This window comes from Hyla sarda, chromosome 1 (genome assembly GCF_029499605.1).
Source record: "Hyla sarda isolate aHylSar1 chromosome 1, aHylSar1.hap1, whole genome shotgun sequence".
Taxonomy (NCBI): domain Eukaryota; kingdom Metazoa; phylum Chordata; class Amphibia; order Anura; family Hylidae; genus Hyla; species Hyla sarda.
In genome coordinates this window covers 34,034,588-34,053,803 of record NC_079189.1, presented here as the reverse complement: position 1 = coordinate 34,053,803, position 19,216 = coordinate 34,034,588, and the positions used below count along the sequence as shown (strand labels likewise).

Genomic DNA, 19,216 nt, shown 5'->3' with positions numbered 1-19,216 from the left:
CCCTGCTGTGTTTTATGAGTTTTGATCTCCACAGCATCTCCGCGCATTGATTTTTCGTCCAATTCTCCAGATGCTATTTAAAAAAAAAAAAAAAAACAATAGAAATGTCGCATATAAAGAAAATGAAGCGTAAAATGAAATAAATCAGAGTTTCCCTGTGTTGGAGTCTTAATTTCTCCCTCCTTTTGTTTCTTTCCTTTCTGGACTGAAGGAGTTGTGCGTGAAAATTGCAGAGCGATATTACATTTTCCATTATGTGATGGGGGGCGCGCGCGACGCCTTTCACTGACAAATACTGAGGTCGGGAGGTTTTGCTTTTCCGCGCTGCATATACGGCAAATACAGTGAAGAAAGGTCCCGGCGAAAATCACAAAGCAATAAGAAAATTTACTTGAAACTAGCTGGAAATGTATTTCTTTATCTTGTCTGCCAAAATTGCGTCTCCACTCGATATTCGCTGCCTGACGGATTCTGCGTATAGGGAATTGTAAATGCTTAAATAATTACCCCACCAAATGCTGCGCCTACCCCTGAGTAAGATTTGGCATGGGAATGTTCCTGTGTAGGCAGAACGCTTTCCTGTCCCACTTCCATAATTGTCATTCATCGTGAGGAGAATAAAAATAAATAAAAAAGTCCAACTTTCTCTTCAAAGTACAACTTTAGCCTGAAATAAACTGAAGCGCGAATGAACGGCATCACTTTTCATACACCGTACGTGTGCACAGCTCAGGCCGGGCCAGTGTTCTTTTTTATTTTATTTAAATTGAATGGGAATATGACGGTGAAGACCGACAAACACAAGGAATCACAAAAGTGTAACGGATTACAATGCCATTCAGGGTCTGTGAAAAGATGAATGATAGCGTCTTTGGACAATGTAATTATAAATTTTAAGAATTCCTGCGAGTGCGTGATCACTAGTTCTACGCTGCCATCTATTTTATTCCAGCACGGCTGCATCCATGCATTTTATTACTGTAACTGGGTTGTGTGATCACCAGTGTGACCCCCAGAAAAAAATCACATTGTTTAATGAATCAGAGGAATATTTCATTCCTGGATCAGCTGACTTCCTCTCAACTACTGGATGATGTTGTTGTTTATCAGAAAGCTCCACCTAGTCCAGAAAATCTCAATTCACGACAGACTATGACACAATCAGTGATGTTGCAGCACCTGTTATCCATTCCCTGTCTGCTCCTTTGCTTGTAGCAATGTTCAGCACATGGCAAACTATATATGTAAACCTCTTTGTATCTGTGTGTGTGTATATATGTATGTATGTCCCACATCACTTCAAAACACTGGAGATATTTCAATAAAAATTCATCACATGTTATGTCAACTAAAAATATAGCTGAGTTAAATTAACCCTAACCCATCCTCATTCGCTCAAGGCCGAAAACACAATTTTTGCCCAATACACCCACATCACAGGTCCTTTAACTACAAGTTTAACCACAACACTGTAACACTCTGCCCCACACCGAGACCCAAACCAGTGGTGGTCTCCCATCCCACTGTGTTGGCGAGACGGTCCTGCTTCTCTTACTGTTTTACATGCCATGAGATCCCTATAGACCACAATGGGCCTATTGGTTTCACTGGGCATAAAATCACAGAGTTAATGCACTATTCTTAATTCCTTATACCATTAAAGAAGGGAGGGCGCTATATTCGTGACTATGCGCATATATTTTTGCATATGCGCAAAAAAAGCCAATATAACGAATATGCGAATTTCGTGAATATATGACGAATATTCAACCGTATATTCGCAAAATATCGCAAATTCGAATATGGCCTATGCCGCTCATCACTAATGAGGACAGGGTATGACGTTTGGATATGAGGACAGGATATGAGGTCGGGATATGAGGTGTGTCCAGGCATCCTAGAAGTTGTAGTTTTGAAACAGCTGGAGAAACGCTGGTAGGGAAACGTTGGGGATCACATAAAAATAAAAAATAAAAAGGATGAACGAGAACGCTGGATTGGGATCACATAAAAAGAAAAAAAAAAGAATGAATGAGAACGTAATACTTCTTTTCTCCTGTGGGGGTGCTGTAGGAGAATTCAGCACTTGTTGCTTGATTTTCTCATATATTCTAACTGATTGGTGGGAATCTTAGTAGCATGGTATTCTGTCTGTTATCAGACAAGGGACTAGGGCAGTGTTTCCCAACCAATGTGCCTCCAGCTGTTGCAAAACTACAACTTCCAGCGTGCCCTGACAGTCGAAGGCTGGAAGCTGTAGTTTTGCAACAGCTGGAGGAGCGCTGGATGGGAAACGTTGGATTAGGGTATAGTCAAAAGTGAGTTACCCTGCTATATTTACAACATTAGAAGGAGTTGGACTCATCTGAAGGAATATTTTCTAAATAAGTCCTAGGACGCAAAAAAAAAATAAAAAATTAAATTGCTCTGATCTGTTCATCCTAATCTTCCTGGTTCATTTTCATGCATACAGAGCAAGGTGACAATCAGAGACGTACCTTGTCTCATATAATTCTGGATTTCCAGAAAGCTGGGTACCAATGCCAATAGACCTTTTTTTTGGCTTCTGCTAGTTGTGGGTTAAATCAGCCCAGTACAATGTGAAACGTGGCGACACATTTCTACCGGTATAGCAGAATGTTATATTCAACAACCCCCCACACACAACATAAAAATTCATAGAAGTGCAAAACAAAACAGATGTATCTCAAGTAATTGCCAAGCATTTGAGTCAAGAACCTATTAATATTATTATTATTAATTCCATGGAACAGGGAAGTGAGATTGTATAGACTTCTCCCTCGTGTTCCAGAACTATCTACCTTCTGCAACTTAACCATTTGTTTAGTGTTCACAATGCTCCCATGTCACATTATCCAACGCTGATGACATCGCCTACATCAATGACATCATCAAGATACAGGTCATCTGACCCCGATGACATCACTAAGAAACAAGGAATCCAACACCAATGACATCATTTAAAAAATTCATCCAACACTGCTGACAGCAACAAAGCAAGTTATCCTACATGGATGACATCACTAAGAAGGAAGTCATCCAACACCAGTGACATCACTAAGAAAAAAGTCTTTCAGCACTGATGACGTCATGAACAAAAACAAGTTATCCTATCCGATTTGATCACTAAGAAACAAGTCATTCAACATGATGATGTTATTAGCAAAACAAGTCATCCTTCATTAAAGGGATAATCCAGGAATCGAAAAACAGAGATCATTTCTTTCAAAGACCGCTCCCTGTCTATCTCCAGGTTGGGTGTGGTTCTTCAGTTCAGCTCCATTGAAGTGAATGGAGCAAAGTTGCAATACCACACACAAAGTGGAGACAGACAGGGAGGGGTCATGGAAAGAAAATATTTCTGTTTTTTGATTCATGGATAAACCCTTTAAAGACATCATTAAAGGGGTTCTCTGGTGCTTAAACATCTTATCCTCTATCCAAAGGATAGGGGATAAGATGCCTGATCGCGGGAGTCCCGCCGCTGGGGACCACTGGGATCATGCACGCGGCACCCCGTTTGTAATCAGTCCCCGGAGCGTGTTCGCTCCGGGACTGATTACCGGCGATTACAGGGTGGGCGGTGTGTGACGTCACGCCTGCGCCGGCGTGTGACGTCACCCTCTGCCCCGCAATGCAAGCTTACGGGCGGGGATAGCTATCACGCCCCCTCCCGTAGGCTTGCATTGAGGGGCGGAGCGTGACGTCACACGCCGGCACAGGCGTGACGTCACACGCCGCCCACCCTGTAGTCGCCGGTAATCAGTCCCGGAGCAAACACGCTCCGGGGACTGATTACAAACGGGGTGCCGCATGCATGATCCCGGGGGTCCCCAGCGGCGGGACTCCCGCGATCAGGCATCTTATCCCCTATCCTTTGGATAGGGGATAAGATGTTTAAGCACCGGAGAACCCCTTTAGGAAGCCATTCAACAACAACTGCATCACTAACAAACAATTGATCCAACATCGATGACATCATTAAAAGGGTTATCCACCATAAGGTGATTTTATTACGTACCTGACAGACAGTAATGGACATGCTTAGGAAGGTTCTGCGTTTGTCTTGGGGTTAAATGGCTATGTTCTGAGCTTACCATAATGCTGAGGCTATCTTTTTGTGAACTGGCTATTTCCTGTTTGAGTTTGTTCCCTTAAGCTACAAATCCCATGATTCCTTGTTGTAAGTGTGAGGTCACTTTTCTCCCTCCCATACATCAGCCATCCCACCCATTGAAACACACCTGTGATCCCTTTAATGCAATAGACCAGTGTTTTCTGACCAGGGTGCCTCCAGCTGTTGCAAAAACAGAATAGTCTTCCTCCCACCCAGCGGTCGCTCCACCTATTGAAGCAGGAAAGGCTCCCTTTGAACCCTCTGAACACCTGACTAGTGATGTAATGTCTCGGGCCACACTGCAACCTGGGAAAACCTTAGACAACACTTATTTTGTATGCTCTTAAAAATAGACCTTGGGGAAAGATCACAGAAGAATTGCGAGACCACCATGAAACCCAGGTACAGGACACTTTATAATGAACTTCACTAACTTTACCGCCCTTATAGCATAGTCAAATGAAACAATTTCCTGGAATACCCCTTTAGGAAACAAGTGATCCAACCTTGATGACATCATTAACAAAACAAGTTATCCTTCATTGATGACATCACAAAGCAGCAAGTCCTCTAATCATCCAACACCGATGACATCACTAAGAAGTAATTTAACCCTGATGACATCACAAAGAAGTAATTTACCCAAATGACATCACGAAGAAGCAAATCATCCAACATTGATAACAACACTAACAGAAGGGTCATCAATATTGCTTCAGTGTATTTCCATAGAGTAGAACAAAGCTATCTGGGTATGGGCCCCAAGCTGAAGTAAGCCGAAATGTTGGCACTGTTGAGAGGCTAATTATACGACAGAGATTTAAATAGATAGTGGGATTCAGGGGTAGTTATTCTTCAACCCTCCCCCTGACTGAACCATTTTGCATTACTAAAACATCCACAAGGCCTGCTCCTGTGCCTCAATTTTAAGAATAAAACCTCATGGGTGTTGGCTATATTAATTTGAAGAATAAAACCTCATGGGTGTTGGCTATACTAATTTTATTGGTCATTTTATTGGTTATTTATTGGTCCAAGTAAGAGGACAAGCTACCTTCTTCCTCATTGACAGAAGGATCATTTCCCAGCATGCCTTGCTCGTGCAAAACAAATGTGACCCAACAGGCTATAATGTAGCATCTACCTCAGGCATAGACTCAAAGAAGACTGTCGGCACAGTGAGAAGAATGGGTGACTGGGTGACAGTAAAAGCAGCTTCATAAGAGCCAATATGGTTTGAAACTAATGTCTGGAGAACAAACAGTAGAGCGTGTGACGTTCATGTTAAAGGGGTACTCAGGTGGAAACATTTTTTTTTTACTTGTGCCAGAAAGTTAAACAGATTTGTAAATTACAGAATAAACGAAGAGCACGTACGTGCACTCACCGATAGGCAGAGACAGTCGGGTCTGGAAGTCCGGTAATGGGGTGCCGGGTCACGGCATAGGTGCTGGTGTATGGTGCTCGGAGGCTACGCCGGCAGTTTTGCACGCAAGTGCGTGCTTCTTCCGGCCTCGAAGAGGGCCATACACCAGCGCCTATGCCGTGACCCGGCACCCGGTCCCGGACTTCCAGACCCAACTGCGGTGAGTGCACGTACGTGCTCTCCATTTATACTGTATTTGATGCTTTATGCTTGTGTATGTGCACCCCGCAGAAGACATTGAGACAAGTCGCCGATGATCGTTTTTGCAGGTCGTAGGAGGTGATATTGCTTCCTGAGTGCTCTCCCCGTTTTCTTGCTTCATTTAGATTTGTAAATTACTTCTATTAAAAAATCTTAATCCTTCCAGCACTTATCAGCTGCTGTATGATCCAGAGGAAGTTCTTTTCTTTTTGAATTTCTGTCTGATCACAGTGCTCTCTGCTGACACCTCTGTCCATGTTAGGAACTGTCAAGAGCAAATACCCATAAAAAACATATCCTGCTCTGGACAGTTCCTGACATGGACAGAGGTGTCAGCAGAGAGCACTGTGTTCAGACAAAAGAGAAATTCAAAAAGAAAAGAACTTAATCTGTAGTATACAGCAGCTGATAAGTACTGGAAGGATTAAGATTATCTGTTTAACTTTCTGGCATCAGTTGATTAAAAAGAAAAATAAATAAATCCACTGGAGTACCCCTTTAAAGACAACTACTATACGTGTTTGACTAGGACTCTTTTCTGTAAAGGAGAGTCCTAGAAACTTAGACAATGACGCCCAATCTTTTAATCCCAATAAAGGAAATATACTACTTGTGATCCATAACCTAAAATAGAAAATTCTTTCTAGAAAAGTGAATTATTACATGAAATGTACTCCAAAAGGTTACTAATAAAAAAGACAACTCATCCCAGTAAAATCAAGCTCTCGTATGACTGTGACAGTAAAAAAAAGTTATGTCTCTCATACGGAGAAACAACATTTTTCCCATAAAACAATAAAACATGCATTTATTGTGCTGAAGTACTAAAAAGTACAAAAAAAATAAAATACTATAGAAATGCAGTATTGTCATATTTATACCTAACCACATAATGTTATTTATAACGCTTATATTTATATTATGTTTTTATAGGATAATATTTAGATTTAAAATGTTGTTTATACAGTAAAGTAAACAATGTAAAACAAATGAAAACAAAACAATAAAATGGTTTTTGTATAAAAGTTATACAATTAATAAATGTCTCATAGACTTTCACTGCATCCGTACATTGCACACTCAGCAGAGCAGAAACAAAGGGACACAGCACTCCATTCTAGCGATCAGTAGGGGTCTCAGCAGCCGAACCCCCACTGATCACAACTTCTGATATGTTATAAGTTGTTATACATTTTAGGCACACAATAAGAAATTTAATAGCCATCTATGGTCTCAAAAAGCCTATGTAATCTGAGCTATAACTTGGCTTCACTTTACCTAGGGCAAAGATTCAGCCTACTGTCCTAGACTTGTATGAAACTATTCTTGGCGTAGCAAAGTGGCCTGTTGGGACCTTCCTTACCACCCAGAGTTTAGCTCTCCTTCTACAGCCCTGGTATACAGTAATTAAGGCCAGTTAGAGAAGATTTGAGGTAACTGATGCATATTTTAAGGTTCAAGCAGTCCCCCAAAATTATAAGGCTCAATCAGCCCCCCACGCCAAAAGTAACACTATTGATACTATTTATAGTTGTAATGAAAGGCACACGAAAGTTAAAATGACCTAAAAGCCTACCGAGATTCACATTGTATCAGACATCCTGGTGCCAATGCAGGTTTATTTTCTATGGCAGACGCCAGGTCTACATAACATTAGTTACGGTATGTAGAACACAAAAACACACAAAAAAACAACATATTTTGGAAACAAACCCCAATTGTCTCCCATTTTTTATTACACCATAACAATCTATTATGTACTATGGGCCTCAGTAGAGGATCATGCAAAAGAAATCCATTATGGTTTCCCTGAGAGAAACAGTTAACTAATACTTATTGAAGTCTTTCCAAACATTAGCACTCGCCCTTACCCTGGGCAACAAAATTGTCTTGTTATTTGAGAAAATCGAGCTGAAGAGTTTTTCCCAAAGTGTCAGTCAAGAGAGAGAGAAACAAAGAGAGGAGACTTACATTGTTCATGTACTCGCTCAACAGGTCTTGGAGGGCTTGTCGGACGGCGTTGCATTCGGCCACGATTCTCTCTCTCCTGTCGTCACGCGTGCACGAGGAGTCTGCCATCAAGGCCGCCCCACTGATGATGCTCTCCAACCTCTCCTCAAGAGATGGCCGGAACCGGGCTTCACTGAATGTCAGAGGATCTAGAATGATCTTATTCTGCGAAAACAAGAACAACATTTTTTTTTTTTTTATATTGTTCTTTACGATTAACGCTAATTCCATCCCGCTGATTCCTTTTATCTATACACCATAAAATTCAAAAATACACAAAAAAATTCTAAAATGCCAATCTTTCAATATGTCAACACGGCTTAGATTTCGAGATTCTACATGTTCTTTTCTTCTTACATGTTGACCAAGGCAGATATTTTCGAAACAGTTAACTCGTTTACCATCAATCAGTTTGACCTAGAGACATCAGTATACCAAAACGTGATGAGCTCTTTCTTATATTGTTGAGGTTTTTGCTTTATTTACTACATCCTGCTTTATGAGTTCAGCCACCAAATGGATAATGTCTGTCTATCGAGGCAACACACCAACATGAAAAACTTGTTCCTATTTCCTACAACTTTTGGCTTTGATCTACATCTTCTCCAGTTACTTGGTTAGACTTGAAGGACAAGTGTCTTAAAGGGGTATTCCGGGCAAAAACATTTTAGCCCCTATCCAAAGGATAGGGGATAAGATGTCTGATCGCTGGGGGCCCGCGGCTGAGACCCCCTGCGATCTCCCTGCAGCACCCCCATTCTATGCGGGTGCTGAATCTCCAGTTTTGGAAACCTCCAGGTTTCCGGGACTGAGGACGTGATGTCCCGCCACGCCCCCTCCATTCATGTCTATGGGAGGGGGCGTGACGGCTGTCACGCCCCCTCCCATAGACATGAATGGAGGGGGCGTGGTGTGACATCACGTCCCCAGTCCCGGAAACCCGGAGGTCTCCGTTACTGGAGTTTCAGCACCCGCATAAAATGCGGGGAGATTGCGGGTGGTCTCAGCAGCAGGCCCGCCACGATCAGACATCTTATCCCCTATCCTTTGGATAGGAGATAAAATGCTTTTGCCCAGAATACCCCTTTAAGAAGGAAGGAAGGGTAGATTAGAATAGAATAGGTAGGAAGAAAAGAAACGTAGGAAGGATGACGAGAGAAAGCAAAAGTAAAAAGTATGAAAGGATTTAGTAAGTAGGTAAGATGAAAAGGAAGAAACAATTGAACATGTGGATAGGAAGAAAGGATAATAAGGAATGAAGAAATAATAAAAAAGTACATAGGAAAAAAGAAAAGAAGGAAGGAAGGAGTAGGTAAGTTGAACAGAAGGAAGGATGGAAGATGGGATGAAAGAAAAGTAGAAATTAAGCAAGGATTAAAAAACAATATAAAGGAAGAAAGGAAAATAGGAAGGGAGGTAGTGAGGAAGCAAAAATAGGGGAAGGGTGCAAAGGTAGGTGTGTGCACAGTTGTATGTGTATTATTGAGTTTGCACAGTCCTAAGGATGGGTTCCAAAGTGTTTACCCAGTACAACAATGGTATACAGCATGTGGGAAACCTGTGATGCTGACATATATTGCAGCATACTGGCGGAAGTGGACTAACTCATTTTAAAGAGTACCTGCCATTATGAAAAACTTTTAACGTGTAAAAAATTTTTATCTGACATTATCTGAGTCCATAGACCCTGAGCACTCCAATTACATGAATGAGCCGAAAGAAAGGCTGCACATCTACCAGTTGGTTCTACTGTTCAGTCAGGGTCTGAGCACTCAGACCCCGACCAATCAAAAAATGTTGCTTTGTCTCTGTGATATATCAGAAGTTTTTTATAGTTATAATGACTGTGCCCATTTATTGGCCCTAACGTAGTGGACTAAACTATGTTCGGGCCATTAGCCACATGTATACATTTATGTAGCAGGACTCAAAAGCATAGTATGCTGGGCTTCTGAGCTCTGCTACATAAACCTATACACTGCGTGAGGGAAATGGCTCAAACTTAGTCAATAGTTTTACTGACTTCTGTATTCACTTCTTGGTTGGTAAGACTTGCTGGAACTTTATGTATCTCTCCCCCCCCCCCCTTACTGCTGGAGTGAAGCGGCTATAAACATACAGTATGTTTGACTTATTACAGCAAGTTAAATCAAATTAGCAATTAAAAAATATACAGCAACTATGATAGTGTCACAATCCCCCCTTTTTCTGATTTGGTGGGCAATATACAATTACGTGAGAAGTAGTTTTTTATGTTTGGCAAGAAATCCCTCAGCAGATGGTTTGCCGAATGAGTTTTTGTTGTCTATAACAGAACCGCAAGGTGACCTCTAAGCCTGGTAACAGGCATCAATTACACTTTTATCGAGTTTTATGGGACCTTTAGTGTTCTACTAAACGTTACAAGTGAATCTGTTCTTCCGAAAATGAAGACAAAAAAAAACAGCAAAAAAAAACAGAAAGCTTGACCTGAATGAATCAGATACTATAACATCAGCATCAATTCCTCTTCTGGCAAGGAACCATAAATCAAATGCTAGCACATTTTCTTCCTAACAGACCTAAATTCAAATATCAAACATCACATTACAAAAAACACTGTACTGTATGTTAAAGGGGCGCTAATGAAAAAGAATGTCATGTCAGTGTTTGCTATAAAGTTTTCCCTCTTCCGTTACCCTCTCTGATATATTCCAAATAAAAATAAGTAGATAGCCTCTAACTGTATCCTAAGAGGTATCTACAGTATATAGGGTTTGGCTGCGAGGCAGCTTGCTGAAGCAGAAACCTTCTCAATTTTTAATACTGCAAAAGGAAACTAAACACCTTGATTTTTAAAGGGATTTGTAATGTAAAAGAATCCGGGTAGGGAGTAAATCTTGACAAAACTATAGGGGGGCGTCTGGCAACAACTACCCTACAGGAGCAATGGTGTCACCTATTGATTAGCAGAAGGAACTGTGAAGGCTGTGCATGTTTCACGACACGGGTGGAGAAGAGAGCTTTTCCATTTTGGGGACGTGTGATGAGTAGTTGCTGAGCACTCTGGTGTGTATGATGTGTGATGCGGCAATCTAGCCTCAATGTGAAAGGGACAACCTACTACAAGAGCTTCTTTGCAGGGAGGTCGACAGCCTGATATCAGAGCTGCTCTACAGAAAAGGAGACAGTCAACTACAAGACCTGCTTTGCAGGGAGGGTGACAGCCTGATATAAGAGCTGCTCTACAGAAAAGGAGACAGTCAACTACAAGAGCTGCTTTGCAGAAAGAGTGGCAGCCTGTTAAAAGAGGTGCTTTGTGGGAGAGAGACAGCCTGAAAAAAACGCTGCTTTCAGAGTAGGAGACAACCTTCTACAAGAGCTGCTTTAAAGAGAGTGAGACAGCCTACTAAAATAGGGTCTCTGCCAAGTGGGAGTGGGAGACAATTTGCTACAAAAGTTGTTTGTTGGGAGGAAGACAGCCTATTACAAGAGTTGATGTGCAAAGACAAGTTCAGCTGCTACAATAGCCATGTCACGTCTGGCATAGAAGTGTGCAGCCCTAAAACGCCCCCAACCTCCGTCCCTGTCTACTTGACAATCTGACTTAAGTATCCTCAGCACAAACACTGTATGGAAGTCAGGGATCAGGTCAGGACACAATGGGTTAACCAAAGCATAAATCAGGGAGCTCAATGCAGCAAAAAGACAGATAGACATACAAAGCAGAGTCAAACAAGCCAGAGTCAAAACCAGAAAGTAACACAGTACCAGAACACTATGCAAAAGGGAAGGACGAGTCAAACCAAACAGACAATAAGGTACAGAACATCAGGCAAAAGGCTGGTCAATTATCAGGCAGGAGGTCAAAGAAATGTATGAGGAAAAGCAGACAGAGAGCTAGACATACAGTATGAGCTATAGGCACAAGCAATAGGCCGAAGCAGGATGAAGCCTTACAAGTCCAACTAAGGAGGATGCTGTCGCAAAGGCTGTAGCCGATTGGCCCTGCCCCTGCAGCTCCTGAGTAGTCAGAGTGCAGCACTAGAAACCTGGCATAGTGCGATCATTAAAAGCTGCCTTGCAGAGAGGGAGACAACCTGCTAAAAGGGCAGCATTTTAGAGGGGGGAGGGGGTGGGAACTTATTACAAGAGCTGCTTTGCAGAAAGAGAACTGCTCAATACAGCAGCTGCATCAGTGAGGAAGAGACAGTCTGATATTAAAGGTTGCATGAATACTGTGGAAAACCAATAGGAATCCTTGGGCTAGAAAATGGAACCTAGAGCACAAAACAGCAACATTGCAGGAAATACAGACTATTACAGAGTTTGTCCAAAAAACCTTTGCCATACTGGTGAACTGTATTATTATTGCAATTATTATTGAAACTATTTACATTCCTATCTTGATCCCATATACAATATATGCAGAATGTTGTTGTCACATTATTACAGTTTTACAGCTTAACTTTGGCTTTGTCCTGTCTTTCCTTCTTTTCTCTTGAAGCAGCACCTACAGACAAAGCCAATCACTGGCTGACATGGGACAATGTTTCTGCCAATAATTGACTGAGCGGGCAGGTCCTACACTTATCTCCTGTCTTGGAGGGTAATGGTAAATATAGTTTTTATTTATTTTTTATTTTTTACAGGCCCTAGCAACATCTTCAAGGGGTTGGCCAGAATTACAAAAATGCTACTTAATTTTTGCACAAATAGCAGAATTTTTTTCTACAGTTTGTGAGTAGTACTGCAGCCCAGTCCTATTCCCGTCAATTAAGCTGAACTGCAATACCAGGCACAACCTGTGGACAGGAGTGGTGATATATATATATATATATATATATATATATATACATACATACAGCAACCCCCCGACATTCGATGGCCCCGACATATGATAAAATTGACATACAATGGCCTCTCAGAGGCCATCGCATGTCGATGTCAGCATCGACATACGATGCTTTTATATGTCGGGCCATCACATTAACTGCTATCCAACAGCGCAAAATGCTTAAGCTGCTGTCGGATAGCAGTTTAAGCATCCCGGACTGGTTTGCTTACCTATCCCCGCTGCTCCGGGTCCACTTCGCGATCCTCCGGCATCTTCTGTATCTTTCCGGCGTCGTTATAACGTCACTACGCACACCATGCCGGCGCAGCAGCGTAATTACGTCACCAGAAAGCAAGGCCCGGACCCTGCAGAAGATGCGGAAGAAGCCAGAGGATCCCGAAGAAGACACCGGAGCATTCGGACAGCATCGGGAGCAGTGAGGACGCGGTCCAGAGCGGCGGGGACAGGTGAGTATAACTTCCTATACTTTACATTGCACGGATCCCTCAACATACGATGGATTGGACAAACGATGGGTCGTTTGGAACAAATTACCATCGTATGTTGAGGGACCACTGTATATATATATATCAAAAACAAAAAGAATAATAGCCAGCACAACTACCTAATACACAGTTGCACGCTGCTGTGGCAAATACTAAGTATAAAAAAAAAAAAGGTTGCAGCCGCACTCTTGGTCAAAAATTGGAGGATATGTTCCCTGTAAACCATTCTACCCAATATGCATGACTCCTGTGGCCCCTGTTGTCTTCTCTGGCTGCTTGATATTCTTTGCCTACATCTGTCAGAAATCAATACAGCTCTCCTCTGCCAACCAGCCCACCCTCTGGGAGCAGCCCCACCCTCCTGCTCTGAGCAGCAGAGAGGTCCAGTGTCTGATTGGCTGAGGCTGCACGCACCTCCCAGTTTTCAGCTCTAAAGAGAGCATGACTCATCAGTGCAGGACAGAAACCACATGTTTTGTGTCTCTCAGGAGGGTGAGGGCTGCTTTTAGAGAGGGATTTGGACAAAGACATAGTGGATGACTGTGTAATGCCATTCCCTCACTTTATGTAGGTAAGTGACAACCAAATAGGGGAAACTGCTTTACTACTCACAAACTGTGGAAAAGAGTTGTGCTATTCGTGCAAAAATGAAGTAGCATTTTTCTAATAGCTAATGAATAATATTTAGACAATTAAATAGGTTGATGAGAGGGAAAGGATGGGCTATGGGTTTAGTTCCCCTGAGTACCCCTTTAAGGCTATTTTGTAGCTCAACGGCTGTCTGTGCATGTTGGGAGTTGTTGTTTTGCATAAGCTGGAGGTCCAGTTTGGAGACCACTGATAAAAAGGAACTTCTGTAGAAACACCATTATCTCAAGAATACGGATGGTGCAAACTAGGTTATTTGTGTACGTTAACTCCACCACATCCCTCAATCATAGGGACAACACAGTTTTAGCCTCCCTTAATCCAAGTCTTTTTGACAAACCTGAAGATCAAGAGAATAATGATGTGGTGAAAGTACAATTGTATTTTATTCTCCAACATCAGACGGAATGAGAGACATAAGAAAAACAAAGGAATATCAGAAGCCTCATCTAACACATCACAAGCAAAGCATGATGGGAAAGCAAGCACTTGAGTACGAGGCCAGGCTGGCGCTAGGAAGGTGCTCGGTGGTTTCATCATGACCTTTCAGCAGATATTATCGACCCTCTGGCTCTTTTAATCACCTAGGCTCTCTAATAGCTTACAGGAGCTCTCGGCTACGCTGTCATTATAAGACAGATAAATGGGATAAGTCTTTGTTGTGCTGCATCGTACTCTGTTGTCACCGAGCAGCAGTCGGCGAGCGTCTGATTATTGACTAAAAATTATTATCTTCTCCCATACATTCTGGAGCTTACGAAACTTTCTGTCACCAGTGACTTGCACAGATGGTGACAAAACACGGGGAAAAAATATGGTACCATAGATGATGCAAAATAATTGTATCATACAAGATTAAAAGGATGGACCCTCATCCTATGGGGTGGTAATGTGCATGTAAGGGATGGGGTTTTAACAGCAGTGCAAATGCTTTATGGCTAAAATACAAGCTCATGGCACAATACACTTGTTATTAGCAAAAGAATCTTAACGAGTACCTGTCATGATCTTGTTAAATTTTATAATCCTCCCAGATCACTGCCCCCATCATGATAAACCACCCTCTGCCTTTATTTTTATTAGTTGTTAGTTTTCTACCTTGATGTTGCTCTGTATTTTGTGCCCAGTCTCAGTCAGATTCACAGGGACTAGAGTGTGAATATAGCCCCAGAAAACTCCTTTAAGGACCTTTCACTGCATCTTGTATTAACAGTAAAAAAAAGTAAGGCTGGGTTCACACTACGTTTTCTCCCATACGGGAGCGCATACGGCAGGGGGGGAGCTAAAAGCTCGCGCTCCCGTATGTCACCGTATGCGCTCCCGTATGTCATTCATTTCAATGAGCCGGCCGGAGTGAAACGTTCGGTCCGGTCGGCTCATTTTTGCGCCGTATGCGCTTTTACAACCGGACCTAAAACTGTGGTCAACCACGGTTTTAGGTCCGGTTGTAAAAGCGCATACGGCGCAAAAATGAGCCGACCGGACCGAACGTTTCACTCCGGTCGGCTCATTGAAATGAATGACATACGGGAGCGCATACGGTCACATACGGGAGCGCGAGCTTTTAGCTCCCCCCTGCCATATGCACTCCCGTATGGGAGAAAACGTGTGAACCCAGCCTAAAATAGTAACAGCACTTCATACATCAATCTTTGCCTTCACAGACCAATGTTGTCTTCACATAGACCCCAGATCAGTGTTACCTTCACACAGACCATGTTAATTTGACACGGCTATACCAAAGCATGCACCATAAGATCTGAGAAGAGGTCAAACCAGCGGCACAGACCTCACCGAAGACAATGCAGATAAAGAAAATAACGTCCAGACAAGTATCTCGTACAAACACAGCTTGAAGTTCATTCCAACACCACAGACAGGCACAGGCGCGGACCACCGGAAGTGGTGTTTGAATGAATTTCAAACCCTGTTTGCACAAGATACTTGGCTGGACGTTATTTTCCTTATGTGCAATATAAGATGTAACACTTCAACCTTTTGCTTTATTTAAAGGGTACCTCTCATCAAATAAACTTTTGATATATTTTAGATGAATGAATGTTGAATAACTTTCCAATAGCATGTTAATGAAAAATATGCTTCTTTCTATTGTATTTTTCCCGATCAGTCCTGTCAGCAAGCATTTCTGACTCATGCTGGAGTCCTAAACACTCAGAGCTGCCAGCCTGCTTTGTTCACAGCCAAACAGGCTGTGAACAAAGCAGGCTGGCAGCTCTGAGTGTTCTCCTTTGTGAACAAAGCAGACTGGCAGCTCGTAGTGTTTAGGACTCCAGCATGAGTCTGAAATGCTTGCTGCCAGGACTGGTAGGGAGACCCCTAGTGGTCATTTCTTCAAAGTGGAAAATTAAATAGAAAGAAGCATATTTTTTAATAACATGCAATTGTAAAGTTATTCTGCATACATTAATCTATAATATATCAAAAGTTTTTTTTGATGAGAGGTACCCTTTAAGAGGGTACTCCCTATACACTTGGTCTAACTTCTAAGAGCTGCTTTGGCCAGCGTCTCCCTATATTTTCCACCAGTCTACTTTACCAGACTGGATCCAGCTATGGCCCTGACAGGTCTGAAGCCTTACAAGGCCTACACCATCCCTGCTATAGGTCCTCCTCAATCAGAAGTCCCTCTTTATCCAAACAGTCCTTCTCTGGGTGCAGTCTCCACCAAACACGCCTTTCCTTTTTCTAGATCTTCTCCCTACACCAAGGATGGACAATCCCAAGCCTACAGACCTTGCAGAAGAACATTGGTTTGTCCAGGCACCAGGTATCAATGCACCCTCCTCGGTGGTGTTAAAACATTGTCCTACTTACTTTCCTCTTTGCCCCTTCCTTCCAGGGTTGTAGCGCAGCTCCACCACCCACCAAGCACAAACCTATATCAGCACTAGTGTTGCTTGCGAATATTCGCAATGCAAATTTTATTCGCGAATATCGCATATTCGCGAATTCGCAAATATTCGCGAATATAGCACTATATATTCGTAATTACGAATATTTTTTATTTTATTTTTTTAGTGTTTTTTTCACAGTACACATCACAGTGATCATCCCTCTCTGCTTCCAGCTTGTGTGGTGTAAGAAGGCCCTAATACTACTGTGTGAGACTGGCGTGCCAATTTTCGCATGTGCTAATTTTAGCATACGCAAATTTTCGCATATGCAAAAATAAAACGTGAATATTACGAATATGCGAATTTAGCGAATATATGACGAATATTCGTCCATATATTCGCGAAATATCGCGAATTTGAATATGGCCTATGCCGCTCAACACTAATCAGCACCAGGCTTTTCCTGTGCCCCTCTTGATACTAGCACCTCCTACTACAAACTGGCAGCTTGGAAACCATGTTTGGTGCAGAGATTGGTGGTTATGCCACCTACTACAGCCAGTCCACTAACCTGAGAACAAAGATCTGCACAGTGTGGAACACAGGTACAATAATAATATGCAGCTTAGTAGTACAACATAACTTTCTATTGTGTCCATACAGCTTCTCAAAGTTCCCTATGGCTAATAGTGTTGCTCACGAATATTCAAAATTCTAATTTTAATCGCAAATATTGCATATTTTTGCGAATATTGCGAATATAGCACTATATATTTGCAATTACGAATATTCTTTTTTTTTTTTCCTTTGTTCACAGCACACATCACAGTGATCACTGATCATCCCTCTCTGCTCCTCGCATATGCGCATATTCGCAAATATTGAGCCCTCCCTTCTTTAATGGTATAGGGAACTAATGGGCAAGTGCAGTGGTCTCCAACCTGCGGACCTCCAGATGTTGCAAAACTACAACTCCCAGCATGCCCGGACAGCCAACGGCTGTCCGGGCATGCTGGGAGTTGTGGTTTTGCAACATATGGAGGTCCGCAGATTGGAGACCACTGCACTAGCCCATTAGTTCCCTATACCATTAAAGAAGGGAGGGTTCAATATTCGCGAATATGCACATATATTTTCGCTTATGCGCAGAAAAAAACAACAAATATAGCGAATATGCCAATTTCGCGAATATATGACAAATATTCGTCCATATATTAGAGAAATATCGCGAATTCGAATATGGCCTATACCGCTCATCACTAATGGCTAACCCTATCCCTTAGGCTTTGTTCACACGGCCAAATTCCGTAAAAATATTCACTTTGGAAATTCAGCAGAATATTAGCCTCCATTTACTTAGAGGGGAGTGTAGTTTTCCTTGTGGGTTTTTCTCCCAACAGGAATTTTTCCATGATATTTACTATTGTATCTTGTATTTATATCTTGTGTTTCCCTATGTTTTGCTCTTTTTACACCTGCTCTGAGCTGTTGGGTTTTCCAGAGCTTAAATCCACTACATTTCATGTGGGCACATTAGTAAATTTGTATATATATATATTTTTTTTATGTAAGTTTTTTGTAGACACGTCCCTTTTCCTAATGGTCACACCCCCTTTTTCAGGTTTTCTGAGTAAATAAGAGAGTTAGGCTGGGTTCACACCACGTTTTTCAAATACGGTTACTGTATACGGTTTTCGCTAAAAAAATGTATGGCAAAAACTGTATGCAACCTTATACAACAGTATGACTCCAAATTAAAACATATACTGTTTTTCCCCGTACGGTTCTATCCGTTTGCATCAGTTTTTGCCAACGGTTTTGCTATTTTGTTGGAATTAGTTTTCTATCAATTTAATAAAGTTACTATTGTTCTATTGAAATTCCAATCTGCGCATGTGTCAACTCCAAAAACGGATTAGAAAAACCGTGTGCAACCGTATTCTGAAATTCTGTGTACGGTTCTCATAGACAACAATTTTAAAAGAACCGCATACGGTTCGCATACGGTTTTCCAACCGGAGGCAAAAACGTGGTCGACAGCGTTTTTGCCTACGGTTGAAAAATCGGCAAAACCGTATCCGAGGCAAAACGGATGCAACCGTACACAACATTTGGAATACGGTTTACAATGCATTCTCTATGCATACGGTTTCGGATACGGTCGTATACTTTTTTTGGCGGAAAACCGTATACGGTTACCGTATTTGAAAAACGTGGTGTGAACCCAGCCATAGTAGGGTTTTTGGGATTTTTGGTCGTAAAATCCTGCACACAACACATGTGACACAAAAAAAAACTACAAAACCTACTTGGAAAAGCCTTAAAGGGGTATTGCAGGCAAAACCTTTTTTTATATATATCAACTGGCTCCGGAAAGTTAAACAGATTTGTAAATTACTTCTATTAAAAAATCTTAATCCTTCCAATAGTTATTAGCTTCTGAAGTTTTCTGTCTAACTGCTCAATGATGATGTCACGTCCCGGGAGCTGTGCATGATGGGAGAATATCCCCATAGGAACTGCACAGCTCCCGGGACGTGAGTCATCAGAGAGCAGTTAGACAGAAAACAACAACTCAACTTCAGAAGCTAATAACTATTGGAAGGATTAAGATTT

The 19,216-nt window shown here is 41.9% G+C and overlaps 1 protein-coding gene across 4 annotated transcripts in view; it reads right to left on the bottom strand.

Moving 5' to 3' along the window:
• Window positions 1-19,216, bottom strand: part of CTNNA2 (catenin alpha 2) — a 2,092,931-nt gene that overhangs the window by 1,590,873 nt on the left and 482,842 nt on the right. For all 4 annotated transcript variants that reach the window (XM_056553838.1, XM_056553849.1, XM_056553844.1 and 1 more), the window contains exon 7: window positions 7,737-7,940. In XM_056553838.1, coding sequence (XP_056409813.1) covers window positions 7,737-7,940 — 204 coding nt within the window. The remainder of the gene's footprint in view (window positions 1-7,736; window positions 7,941-19,216) is intronic.